Genomic DNA, 13,577 nt, shown 5'->3' on the forward strand with positions numbered 1-13,577 from the left:
TCTATGTGTGGTCTGACTAGTGATTTGTACAGCGGTAGAATTATTTCCTTGTCGTGGGCATCTATGCCCCTATTGATGCACCCCATGATATTATTTGCCTTGGCAGCAGCTGCCCGACACTGGTCACTACAGCTAAATTTACTGTTAACTAAGACTCCCAAGGTCTTTTCCACGTCAGTCATCCCAAGTGTGCTCCCATTTAATAAATAATCCCAGCCCGGATTTTTCCTCCCCATGTGCATTACCTTACATTTATCGGTGTTGAACCTCATCTGCCACTTCCCAGCCCAAGCCTCCAATCCAGATCCATTTGTAACAGTGCCATGTCCTCTATTATGTTTACCACTGTGTTTAGTATCATCTGCAAAGATTGCTACTTTACTATTCAACCCCTCTACAAGGTCATTAATTAATATATTAAATAGGACAGGACCCAATACTGACCACTGTGGTTCCCACTAGTAACAGTCACCCAATCAGAATAAGTACCATTAATAACCACCCTCTGTTTCCTTTCACTGGGCCAGTTACTTACCAACTTACACACATTCTCCCCCAGCCCAATCCTTCTCATTTCATGCACCAACCGTTTATGTGGAACTATATGAAATGCTTTGGAAAAATCCATATATACGACATCCAGCGATTCCCCCTGGTGCAGTCTGGAGCTCACCTCCTCATAAAAGCTGATCAGGTTAGTTTGACATGACCGATTCCTCATAAATCCATGCTGATATGGAGTCATACATTTATTTGTATCAAGATATTCCAAAATAGCATCTGTTAGAAAACCCTCAAACAATTTACATACAACAGATGTTAAACTAACAGGCCTATAATTTCCGGGGTGACTTTTTGTCCCCTTTTAAATATTGGCACCACATTTGCCATGCGCCAGTCCTGGGGAACAGTCCCTGTTACTATAGAGTCCATGAATATTAAAAATAGGGGTCTGTCTATTACACTACTTAATTCCTTTAGAACACGGCGGTGAATGGCATCTCGTCAATCAATCCGAGGGTGAATGCAATCTTATCGGTGTGCTGAGTTTCCTTTAAAGGGGTACTCCACCCCTAGACATCTTATCCCCTATTCTTTGGATATGTTATAAGATGTCTGATCGCGGGGGTCTTATTGCGGGGGTCATGACGTCACGACTCCGCCCCCCTGTGACGTCACGCCCCGTCCCCTCAATGCAACTCTATGGGAGGGGGGCGTGATGGAGCAGAAACAGGTGGGTGCCGCATGCTATATTGCGGGGGTCCCCAGCAGCGGGACCCCCGCGATCAGACATCTTATCCCCTATGCTTTGGATAGGGGATAAGATGTCTAGGGGTGGAGTACCCCTTTAAACAGGTTTTAGTAATTTTATTTTATTTTTTTAACTTCTAATGGCATGTGTTTTATTTGCAGATACAGATTCAGAAGATGATGACCACATAATAAGAAATAAGTGGCTTTCTCAGCCCAAATCATTACACTATAGCATGTGTAATATTCTAACACAAAAAATGAAGACTCTTGGACATTCCCTATCACCGCAACACATCTCTTCATTCTATAGGACTTCCAAATCTAAGCAGAGACACAGGAGAAATAGACATCTCTGTTTACTACTACCTGGTCGGGAGGCTGAATCATCTTTCAGTGATTCAACGGAGGACTCTTTGGACCAAGGTTACTAGTTTTACAAAGCAAAAGTTCAGACTCAGATATACAGGGTATTCCTGCTGTTAATGGTGGTCTGGTTGGCTACAGTTTTAACAAATTTCCTTTGCAATATGTAGTGCTTCTCTTTTTGGCTCGCATAAGCTGTTTTAGTCTTCATCAGTCTCCTTTTTTTTTTTTCTGTGTTATCTTTGGCATGAAGGTTCCATCAGAGAAACATTCTTTGTATTTTGATAAAGTGTGGGTGTGCAATTTGTTTGTATTATAAAGTTTTATTAAACATATAAAATTTTATTTTTTAATAATGCCAGTGTATTTTTGTGTCTCTTGCGATGCATTCTAAATTGTTAATATAGCTTTTGCCTTTTTTCTTTGTTTTGCTTCTTTTCCGTTTCCTCCTACCCTCTGCATCACTCTAAGGTTTGTCATGTTGCTTAAAAGGTCCTGCAGTGTTCATATTTCAAATATCCCTCCTTATATCTGCCTATGAAAGGAAAACTGAGAGCAGTGTCACCCGCATTTGCCTGCTGGTACTGCCTGTTAGTGCAGGTAACGCAGAATAAAATAGTGTGTACTTTATTTTTCTTGGTGTCGCTGTTTCAGATATATTACTAAAAATCCTAAATTGTAAATTAGGCTCTTGTTACATTCCTTCCCTAGCCCCAAGGTGCACAGGTGGTTCTTCCAAGCTGGAGATTAGTTCATGCACAAAAAACCCAATTAACATAAAAGGATTTTTAGCCATATATCTGGAAAAGTGGCACCTAGAAAAATAAGGTAAACACCATTTTGATCAGCATCATCCGCATTAACACACAGCACCAGCTAGTTAGTGTAGGTGATGCTGCTGTAAGTTTCCCTTTAAGTAAAACTATATAGTATTTAGTTGATCCAGATATCAAAATGTAAAGGGATTAACTCTATTGCAACAATATGTTATTGCTGTTATGCATCTTAAAATAAATGTTACTTTGTTTTGTGTCTAAAACTTGTTTGCAGACCGATGTGTGTGTCTCCACTGTTACAGAATACAAACAGGTTTTTAGTGTAGACTCATCCTTCAGTCATGTGTTAGGGTGCATTCACACCAGATTTTAGCCAGACGGCAGCCGGATCCAGAGGGGAAATTTCAAAACCATCTGCAGCTGTATCCCTGTGGCCATGCTGTATCTCATTTGTTTAAATGCGCTGAACGGAGGTATGCCGTATGTCGGATACGGTGAAAAAATTAGTCGACTGGAGTCACTATCGGACTATCGCATTTAAAATAATGAGATGCAGCGCAGGTCCAGCAAGGATAAGGCCGTAGCCGGTTTTAAAATTTCCCTACCGAATCTGGCTGCTGTCTGGCTGAAATGTGGTGGGAATGCACCCTCACTCAGAGAGTGGAGTAACACATGACTACAGGAAAAAGATTACACACAGAGTTTGTTTCTAGTGTTTAACAGTGGAAACACAGGTTTGTTGACACAGAATAGACAGAAAACAATATGATGTTTTTCAGACTACTTACTAAGTTACTTAATATTTTATTTTAGATTTACGCAATCAAAAAGAGGGATAGCAGAGGTGAACATTTCATTCAATCGTTTATATGAGTAAATTATTATTTGAACCTATTAAATTTTCTTTATAAAACTCAAAATAATTATAAAATCAAGCGATATTAGCAGAAAGTAGTATACTTCCTGGTATCATAATACAGAGATTGGTGGGGATATTTGAGAAGTGGATATGCTAAGACTTGCTGTAATACTAAAAAATGTGCAGAAATTAACCAAACTTTTCTAGAATGCTTGCTTTTTCCTTGCAGCTGCTTGAGCATTCCTTCACCCCTGACCCTTACCCATGATGCTTTGAATGTCTGTTACGGTTTCTTGCAATTGCTGTTACGCTGCTCTAAGGAAGCACAGTGATTGGCTGGAGTAGGGCAGACATCGCACAGCGTGGGTCAGATTGCAAGCCATCAGAACCTTGATCTCTGTAAAGTAGGTAACTTCTGAACGTCAAACTCTTTATTAGTAAATCTTCCAGCCTGACATCTAATCTTCTGTTCCATATCATATTACTGGAAAAAAAAAGTATGTGCTTATTCAAACATTATACATTGCAATAAGCACTGTTCTCTAAATTATTTATTTTGAAACTAGGAATGGATAAATATTGTTTAAGTTGCTCCATTTCAAAGATTAGTGCCCCGGATATATAACCAAGAGATATTTTTTTCTATAAAGAATAAGGGGTACAGGTGTTCTATTCAATAGTTGCAGCCTCTGCATCCTGTATGAATTAAATTTAGGATGTTTTAGATATTTTTTAGTAGTGGTTAATCAAAGAATCACTAGAGAAAAATGGAAACCTTCCTAATGTTAAAAGTCAGGTGATGTATTATTTTGAGATTGTCATCAATAATTATGTCATGCAAATGCGCTAAATATGCACATTATAGACCACAAAAATATATATCCAATTATTTGTGGCTAACATTAAAAATAATACTCTTCGGATTCACATGTTAAAATACTTTACTGTGTTATTTTTTTAACATTATACACATTTTTGTAATTAGAAAAATGTTTCTGTTCCAATCCAGTTAATTCTGTGATAACCCTTATTCTGTTAAGTAAGAAAAGGAAATGTATAGATATGCTCAGTTCAGATGTTTAATGGCAAGCACATTTATATATTTTTTATAATACATAGTTTAGTACATACTAAGTGCAGCCTTCTTCGGCATGCATTTCCAGAAAGAGTAGGTTTGTTTTATGATGAAGGGTATGGATGTGAAAGAAGACCCCTTGGCTGTCTATGGTCTGCCTTCATCTAGCCTGCTTTGTATGCTTTGCCTGAAATTGTGATAGAACACGTACTAAAATTTATAATGGGTCTGTATTGTGCTCATGGTCTGTATGACTATTATTTCCTTGCCTAAATGCTTCAAAAATCATTCTGTGTGTCAATCTTTAATAACTTATTAACATTATAATTTCGTTGTTAAACATTTAACATTCTCACTGCTTGTATGGCTTAACTGTGTTATAATTCCTGAAAAGCATGAGCTAACCATTTTTGCTATTTTTTTTTCTTGCAAAGCTTTCATTTGTTTGGAAAACTTTAATTTGCCTGATAATTCTCTAACCTATAAACTAGTTACATGTTTGTTATGTACATTTATGTATTCTGCTCAGTTACTGGCTATTAATACACATTGGGGGGAATTTATCATTGTTGTCTGTGGTAGACGTGTTTTACAGTCAATTGGAGAGATTTATCAAAACCTGTCCACAGGAAAAGTTGTTGAGTTGCCCATAGCAACCAATCAAATTTCTTCTTTCATTTTTGAAAAGGCCTGTGGAAAATGAAAGAAGAAATCTGATTGGTTGCTATGGGCAACTGGGCAAGTTTTTCTCTGCACAGGTTTTGATAAATGTCCCCCAATAATTTTAAGCTGTGAAAGTGCTGACATAACGTAAAATGTATTACATGGCACAGAGCATATGATAAATCTATCTGATCAATACACAACTAGAGGAAATTACCTGAGCACAGTCAATTTTGAAAGTGGCTGTGGTAAGTGCTGTGTGTTGCTCTAATGTATTGTTGAACCTCTGCTGAACCCTATAACTTTCTTATCTTTCCATACATGAGGCTGTATTTTTGGCTCTGTAGTTTTTAACGGTACCACTTTTGCATATGTGTGAAGTTTTTTGCCGTGATTTTTGGGGTATGATGTGACAAGAAAATCTGCAATTATGTACTTCACATTTAGGCGTTCACCGCACGGGATCATTAACATTTTACTTTAATAGCTCGGACGTTTCCGCCCATGGCGATACCAAATATGTTTATGAGTTAAAATAGAGAAAACAGACATGGTCCCACATCCACAACATGCACCTTGATCTAATGCTTCTCAGCCACATTTATTAACCCCTTAAGGACTGAGCCCTTTTTCACCTTAAAGATTGAGCCTTTTTTTGCAATTTTGACCACTGCCACTTTATGCATTAATAACTCTGGGATGCTTTTACTGTTTATTCTGATTCCGAGATAGTTTTTTCGTGACATATTCTAATTTAACATAATGTAAATACACAATAAGGTCCTCCAGGACATATATCCTTATCATATATCAATCTCATGTTGGAAATGACTATGTCCCTCTGGCCTTACTCTGAGTACTAAGTACTCTACTTGCATACAGTTTACACCAAAATAATTGTAGAACTTACACTTAAATCTATTAAAATACAGTTTTATTAAGCATAATTAAATTATAACATAAAGCTCTGCAGACAGGATCTACCAATATAACAAATTGGAGTGTGAGGTTCAAAACTGTTTTAACACTATGCAGGCTATATCAGTATCAACAGTATATCCCAAAGGAATAAAAAAAGTATATCATATGCAATACAATAGATTGTTAGTCTTTTAGTGTCTCCAAAATTTCAGAGCTCACTCCTGAGAATCTCAGTCAGGTACCATTACCCTTTACAGTACTATATAATATTAAAGTGTATATGCATATAAATTGCCATAAACATCCTTGCCCATAGTGACTAGGAACCATTACTACCCCAACAACTGCTGTTTCGTTGCCTTCCTCAGGGGGCTGCAATGATTGGCTCGGGGCTCAGAAGGGAAGGAGCGACAATGGGATTTTGGAGAGTGAATTTTGCTGAAATAGTTTTTGGGGGGCATGTCGCATTTAGGAAGCCCCTATGGTGCCAGAATAGCAAAAAAAAATAGGCTTGCATTGAGCGGACGGAGCGTGACGTCACACGGGGGTGGAGCTGTGACGTCACAATACTTCAGCCCCATGATCGCCAGTCATCAGACCCGGAGCAAACATGCTCCGGGGGCTGATGGTAACGGGGTGCTGCATGAAAGGTCACGGGGGTCCCCAGCGGCAGGACCCCCGCGATTAGCCATGTTTTCCCCTATCCTTTGGATAGGGGATAAGACATCTTAGCACCGGAGTACCCCTTTAACACCCCGCAGGTGTTTGACAACTTTTCCTTAAATTTGGATGTGTGAATGAAAATTTTTTTTTTTTACAAGGGGTAATAGGAGAAAATGCCCCCCAAATGTTCAGAAGAGAAGGAGCGCCATTGGGCTTTTGGAGAGAGAATTTGTTTGGAATGGAAGACGGGGGCCATGAGCATTTACAAAAATTACATTTTTCTTTTTCACGGACCACTGTTCCAAAAATCTATCAGACACCTGTGTGGCATAAATGCTCACTGCACCCCTTATTACATTCCGTAGTTTTCAAAATGGGGTCACATGCAGGGGGGGGGGGGGGTCCATTGTTCTGGCACTATGGGGGCTTTGTAAATACACATGGCCTTCAATTCCAGACAAATTTTCTCTCAAAAAGCCCAATGGTGCTCCTTCTCTTCTGAGCATTGTAGTTCGCCCACAGAGCACTTTACATCCACATATGGGGTATGTTCTTTCTCTGAAGAAATGAGGTTACACATTTTTGGGGGCTTTTTTTTCCTATTTTCCCTTGTGAAAAGGAAAATTTAGGGTAACACGCGCATTTTAGTTTAAAAAAATAAATAAATGTTTTTCCCATCACCATGACAGCACCACCTGAGAGAGTCAACTCCTCTCCATCCTCAGTGGTTTCCTGTCCCTATGGGAAGCCTGGAGGAGCCCCAGTCTCAGGGGGCTTTAGGAATGGCTTAGGGATTGCTTTATGCTTGGCCCCTCGGTGTAGGGGGTAAAGAATCCCTTATGGTCCCTGGTTGGGGATCCTAGCTGCGCTCACAGTCTATCCTCAAGTTTTAAATCTTCTGCCCTCCCCCAACTCCCCTCCATCAGCAGCCCGGGGTTAACTTACAAATTTATTGTGTTCGCCGTCGCTGGTTTGTGGGCGGGTTGCGGCAGGCTGCTGGCGGGCGGGTTGTGTCTGAGCGCGGTCGCGTGGACGACTGTTGATAGCTGCGGCAAGCATAGGGGGCGGGGATTAGCACCATAACTGCCAGCAAGTGAGGATGCAAGAGGAAGCTGGAGGTCAAAAGGGGGCGGATATGACGTCACACGCCGGGCCTCATGCGCTCAGGAGGCAGCAGATTTAAAAGGAGACTTTTTTTCTGCCACTCTTCCTCCTGTGGTGAGCTGACCAGCCGTTCATACCTGTCCAGCATTGGAGTGGGGGATTTTTTTCCTGTGTTCCAGCATTGAGTACCAGCGGTGACAACCAGAGGTGTACTCTATCTGACTCATCTGCAAATACGCTATCTTCGGTACCGGCGGTTTCTGAGTGAGTGTATTCTTTCTATTTTTTCAAGTTTTTTTGCTAAGTTGTGGTCTTTTTGGTTATTTTCAGCACGGTGATGATGCACCTAGGAAATATTCCAATATTACCTCCAAATATTACCTCCTGAATATGGAAAAGATTCATGTCAGTCCTGTATTAATAAGCTGATCACCTCTGAAGTTCCAGCCTTAGTTCCGTCTTTTCTGGCACAAATGCAGGATTTTATTAGAAAGGAGATCCAGTCATCCATTCAGAGTTTAACAACAGCTGTTAATCCTGTGGTAACTGATTCCACACCTCTTCCCACTGCTTCTACTCTCTAGTGGTCTTAAATCAATCTGATTCTGAAGAAGAGGGTATTATTGTGCCAGATGGATCGGACTCAGAAGAAGATTCAGAGGACACTGACCAATTGGTGAAGGCTGTTCGTTCCACTCTAAATTTTCCCAGGGAGCCAAGGTTGATTGAAGACATTATGTTTGAGGGTCTTGATTCCAAAAAATATCGGGTATTTCCTATACATAAAATTATTAAAAAGTTATTCTTAAAGAATGGGAGAACCCTGACAAAAATACTTTTTTGCGTAAGGTTTTAAAAAGAAAATATCCATTTGCTGACACTGAAACTAAAACCTGGGATCACCCACCAAAAATTGATGTGTCTATTTCTAAAATCTCTAGGAAGGGATCTCTTCCCTTTGAAGACCTTGTGACCCTTAAGGATCCAATGGGTAAGAAAATGGACATGTTTCTTAAAAGAACATGGGAAGCATCAGTGGCAGCCTTGAAACCTAATGTAATGGGGACCTCTGTGGCCAGATCTATATTAATTTGGTTAGATCAGTTAGCCTCTAACATACAAAATAAGGTACCAAGGGAACAGCTCTCAGCCTCCATCCCTATTATCCGTAATGGAGTAGCCTTCTTAGCTGACTCCACCTCAGATGCTCTAAGATTATCTGGGGGACTGTTAAATTCGGCTAGAAGGGCATTATGGTTAAAAAATTGGCCAGGTGAAGTGTCCTCAAAAAAATTGATTATGTGCCATCCCCTGTGAAGGAGAGCATTTATTTGGGTCTGTCCTTTCTGATATACTTGAGAAAGCAAATGGTAGGAAGAAGGGTTTTCCCTTTGATTTTGGCAGACGTAACCAAACCTTTCGTTCCAGGGGGAGAGGTGGAGGTCAGAGTAGAGGAAAAGGTCAGTCGGGGCGCTGGACTCATGTTCATCCAGCCTCAAACCTAAAAAAAACAGGATCTCAATGACTGGGTCCTGCGAGTGGGTGGCAGACTGCAAGGTTATTTTCCAGTGTGGAAAAAAAATCAGGCAGTTCCCAGGTTCTGGACATCATTCAGAATGGTCTGCGCTAGGAATTTTGCAGCCTCCCCACTTGCTTTATTATAACCAAAAATCATGTAGGGTCAATAGGTCAAAGCTCATTACAACAAGAAGTGCTTCTGTTAATGGAAGAAGGGGTTCTAGTACAGGTACCGTCAGGTCAAGAGTGTCAGGGATTTTATTCCACACTGTTCCTGGTGAAAAAACCCAACAACACCTTTCGGGTAATTATAAATTTAAAACCTCTAAACAGATTCATAAAATACCAAAGATAGAAAATGGAATACAAAAATACAAAAAATTGTTTCATGGCCTCACTGGACTTAAAGGATGCCTATTTCCATGTACCCATACATCCAGACTTTAAAAAATACCTAAGAATTGCTGTGCACCTAGGCCCCAACCTAATGCATCTTCAGTTTTGTTCCCTTTCCTTTGGGATCTCAGTAGCTCCAAGGATCTTCATGAAAGTGGTATCAGAGATGGCAGCACACATAAGGGAGCAGGAAGGAATATTCATCCCATACCTTGACGATTTTCTTCTGGTGACGGACTCAGCTTCAAAGGTCTTCTCCTATGCAGAAAAACACCTAGCATCAATATCATCGGTTCATCTAAAGGGCTCCCTCAACACCAGGGCAGACTATCTGAGCAGACATTGTCTCCATCAGGGAGAATGGCGCCTAAACAAGGACATATTCAGAAAAATCTGTGTACTGTGGGGCTATCCTCAGATAGATCTGTTTGCCACAAGACAGAATCGCCAAGTAAAACAGTTTCTCTCCCTGTCCCCCTCAGAGAACCCTACAGCAGTGGATGTACTGTCCCAGTATTGGAAGTGGAGTCTGAGCTATGCCTTCCCTCCACTAGCATTAATACAGAGAGTTCTAAAAAAAAGATTCGGGAGGACAGGGCAAGGGTCATTCTCATAGCTCCATTCTGGCCCCGCAGAACATGGTTTTCTTGCCTCCGGGAGATGTCATTAACAGACCCTTGGGTCTTACCAGAACAACCAGATATTTTGTTTCAGGGTCCTATATTCCATCCAGATACTCACAGTCTGCACCAAACTGCATGGAATTTGAAAGGGTAATTCTGAGGAATAAAGGTCTTTCTGATTCAGTCATCTCTACATTACCATCAAGTAGGAAGCCGGTGACCTCAGCAATCTACTTCAAGATCTGGAAGGCTTACTTGAATTTTATAGATCCATCCTTGGTGGACTTTAACAAACCCAATATTGCATCAATCTTGGACTTTCTTCAGAAGGGTTTAGAAAAGGGTCTTAAGTTGCAAGTGCATGTATTAGCCCTAGGATCCTTGTTCTCCCAATCTATAGACAGTCATCCATGGATTGTAAGATTTTTTAAAGCAACCAGAAGGCTCCAAATTCCAAAACTCCCTAAAACTCCTTCTTGGGATTTAACCTTAGTTCTCAATATGTTATGTGTGAACCTTTTGAGCCAGTTTCCTCTATATCCATCAGACACCTGACTTTGAAGACTGCTCTCCTGATAGCTGTTACCTCTGCTCATAGAGTAGGTGAAATAGCTATTTTTTCCTGCATGGAGCCACACACTCATATCCTAGATGACAGAATAGTTCTTAGAACTGACCCAGCATTTTTGCCAAAAGTGGTATCTCATTTTCATTTGTCTCAGGAGATAGTCTTACCCTCATTTTGTAGTAGAAGTTTTTTCATATGCTGGATGTAAGGAGGTATGTTCTTTCTAATTTGGAAAGAACTAAAGATTTTAGGAAATCAAATAGACTATTTGTGCAATTCTGTGGCCAGAATAAGAGTAATAGTGCTAGAAGTGACACCATAGTTAGATGGATCAGGGAGGCTATTTGTTTGTCAAATGTCTCCTCTGGCCTTTCTCCTCCTGTTTGTCTCAGGCTCACTCTATCCATGCAGTTGCATCCTCTTGGGCCGAGAGGAGAGGGGCCTCAATAGACCAAATCTGTAAGGCGGCCACCTGGTTGTCTCCGCACACTTTTTTTTCGCCACTATAGGTTGGATGTGGGGAGCTGTTCTGATTTATCCTTTGGTCGTAAGGTTCTCCAAACTGTTATCCCACCCTAATCTTGGTCTCTGGTATTCTCTCAGGTGGTGCTGTCATGGCGATGGGAAAAGCCGGTAATTACTCACCAGTAATTCTGTTTTCACGAGCCATGACAGCACCGCTGTTTTCCCACCCTTCTGTCTTTCTAAATAGTGTTTCACGGGTGTTTAGATCACCTGGGTGTAGCAAAAAATTTTATGTATTTCCTTGTTCAGTTATTATTGTTTATTGTCATGACTGTTATTACTATGTAGGAAGGCTCTTCTAGGTCTTTGTAAATCACTGAGGATGGAGAGGAGTGGACTTCCTTTTATTCTCCAAGGTTTCCTGTCCCTAGGGGCGGAGTCCCTCTCTCAGGTGGTGCTGTCATGGCATGTGAAAGCTTTTCATTTTCCCATCCAACTTGAACGAAAATTCGTCAAACACCTGTGGGTTGTTAAGGCTCACTATACCCCTTGTTACGTTCCGTGAGGGTTGTAGTTAATTTTTTTTGCATTTGTCAGAACCGCTGTAAAATCAGCCACCCCAGTGCAAATCACCAATTTAGGCCTCAAATGTGTGCTCTCACTCCTGAGCCTTGTTGTGCGTCCGAAGAGCATTTTACACCCACATATGGGGTATTTCCGTACTCAGGAGAAGTTGCGTTACAAACTTTGGGGGTCTTTTTTTCCTTTTACCTCTTGTGAAAATAAAGAGTATGGGGCAACACCAGCATTTTAATGTAAACATTTTTACTTAATTTTTTTTATTACATTTTAACTTTATCTTTACTTTTCATAAGGGGTAAAAGGAGAAAAGCCCCTCAAAATGTGTAACTCAATTGCTTCCAAGTATGTAAATACCCCATATGTGGCCCTAAACTGTTTCCTTGAAATAAGACAGGGCTCCAAAGTGAGAGAGCGCCATGCGCATTTAAGGACTAAATTGGGGATTTTCATAGGGGTGGACATAGGGGTATTCTATGCCGGTGATTCCCAAACAGGGTGCCTCCAGCTGTTGCTAAACTCCCAATATGCCTGGACAGTCAGTGGCTGTCCGTAAATAATGGGAGTTGTTGTTTTGCAACAGCTGGAGGCTCCGTTTTGGAAACTGTCATACGATACGTACGATACGTTTTTTTTTTTTTATTGGGGGGGGCAGTGTAAGGGGGTGTATATGTAGTGTTTTACCCTTTATTATGTGTTAATGTAGTTTAGTGTTTTTAGGGTACATTCACACAGCGGGGGTTTACGGTGAGTTCCCCGCTAGTAGTTTGAGCTGCGGCGTAAAATTTGCCGCAGCTGAAACTTGAAGCAGGAAACGCACTATAAACCCACCCGTGTGAATGTACCCTGTACATTCACATGGGGGGGGGGGGGGCAAACCTCCAGCTGTTGTAAAACTACAACTCCCAGCATGCACTGACAGACCTTCAGTTAGGTATTTTCCAACCAGTGTGCCCCCAGCTGTTGCAAAACTACAACTCCCAGCATGTACTGATCGCCAAAGGGCATGCTGGGAAATGTAGTTATACAACAACCAGAGCTACGCAACTACCACTCCCAGCATGGCGAGACAGCCATTGGCTGTTTGGGCATGCTGGGAGTTGTAGTTTTACAAGATTTAGAGGGCCACGGTTTAGAAACCACTGCACAGTGATCTCCAAAACTTTAGCCCTCCAGCTGTTGCAAAACTACAAATCCCAGCATGCCCAAACAGCTGTCTGTGCATGCTGGGAGTTGTAGTTTTGCAACATCTGGAGGGCTACAGTTTAGAGACCACTGTATAATGGTTTTCAAACTGTAGCCCTCGAGATGTTGCTAGACAACTCACCGGCTTCCGTAGTCTGCACCAGGAAGCGAGTCTCACGTCATCGCTGCCCGCTGCCGCCGATAGTAAGTGACCACCGGTCACAGGACAGTTCCCCTGTTCTGCCTAGACTTCTGTGGGTGGGCAGAACGGGGGAAACGAACTTTAAGCCCCCCCACCCCCGATCTGCTATTGGTCGATTGCTTCTGACCGACCAATAGCAGGGATAGGAGGGGTGGCACTCCTATCCCTTCAGGGGGATCGTGGGTGTCTTGGACAACCTCGATCCCCCTTATTTTCCGGGTCACCGGAGACCTGTATGACCCGGAATCGCCGCAGATTGCCGGTCAGACCAGCGATTTGTGGCAATCGCCGACATGGGGGGGGGTCTCAGGACCCCCCTCGGTGATGTGTCGGGATGCCTGCTGAATGACTTCAGCAGGCATC

The 13,577-nt window shown here is 41.6% G+C and overlaps 1 protein-coding gene across 6 annotated transcripts in view; it reads left to right on the plus strand.

Moving 5' to 3' along the window:
* TNRC18 (trinucleotide repeat containing 18) overlaps positions 1-13,577 on the plus strand; it is a 968,701-nt gene that overhangs the window by 624,855 nt on the left and 330,269 nt on the right. For all 6 annotated transcript variants that reach the window (XM_056534534.1, XM_056534539.1, XM_056534536.1 and 3 more), the window contains one exon: positions 1,414-1,677. In XM_056534534.1, coding sequence (XP_056390509.1) covers positions 1,414-1,677 — 264 coding nt within the window. The remainder of the gene's footprint in view (positions 1-1,413; positions 1,678-13,577) is intronic.

Source organism: Hyla sarda, chromosome 8 (genome assembly GCF_029499605.1).
Source record: "Hyla sarda isolate aHylSar1 chromosome 8, aHylSar1.hap1, whole genome shotgun sequence".
NCBI lineage: Eukaryota > Metazoa > Chordata > Amphibia > Anura > Hylidae > Hyla > Hyla sarda.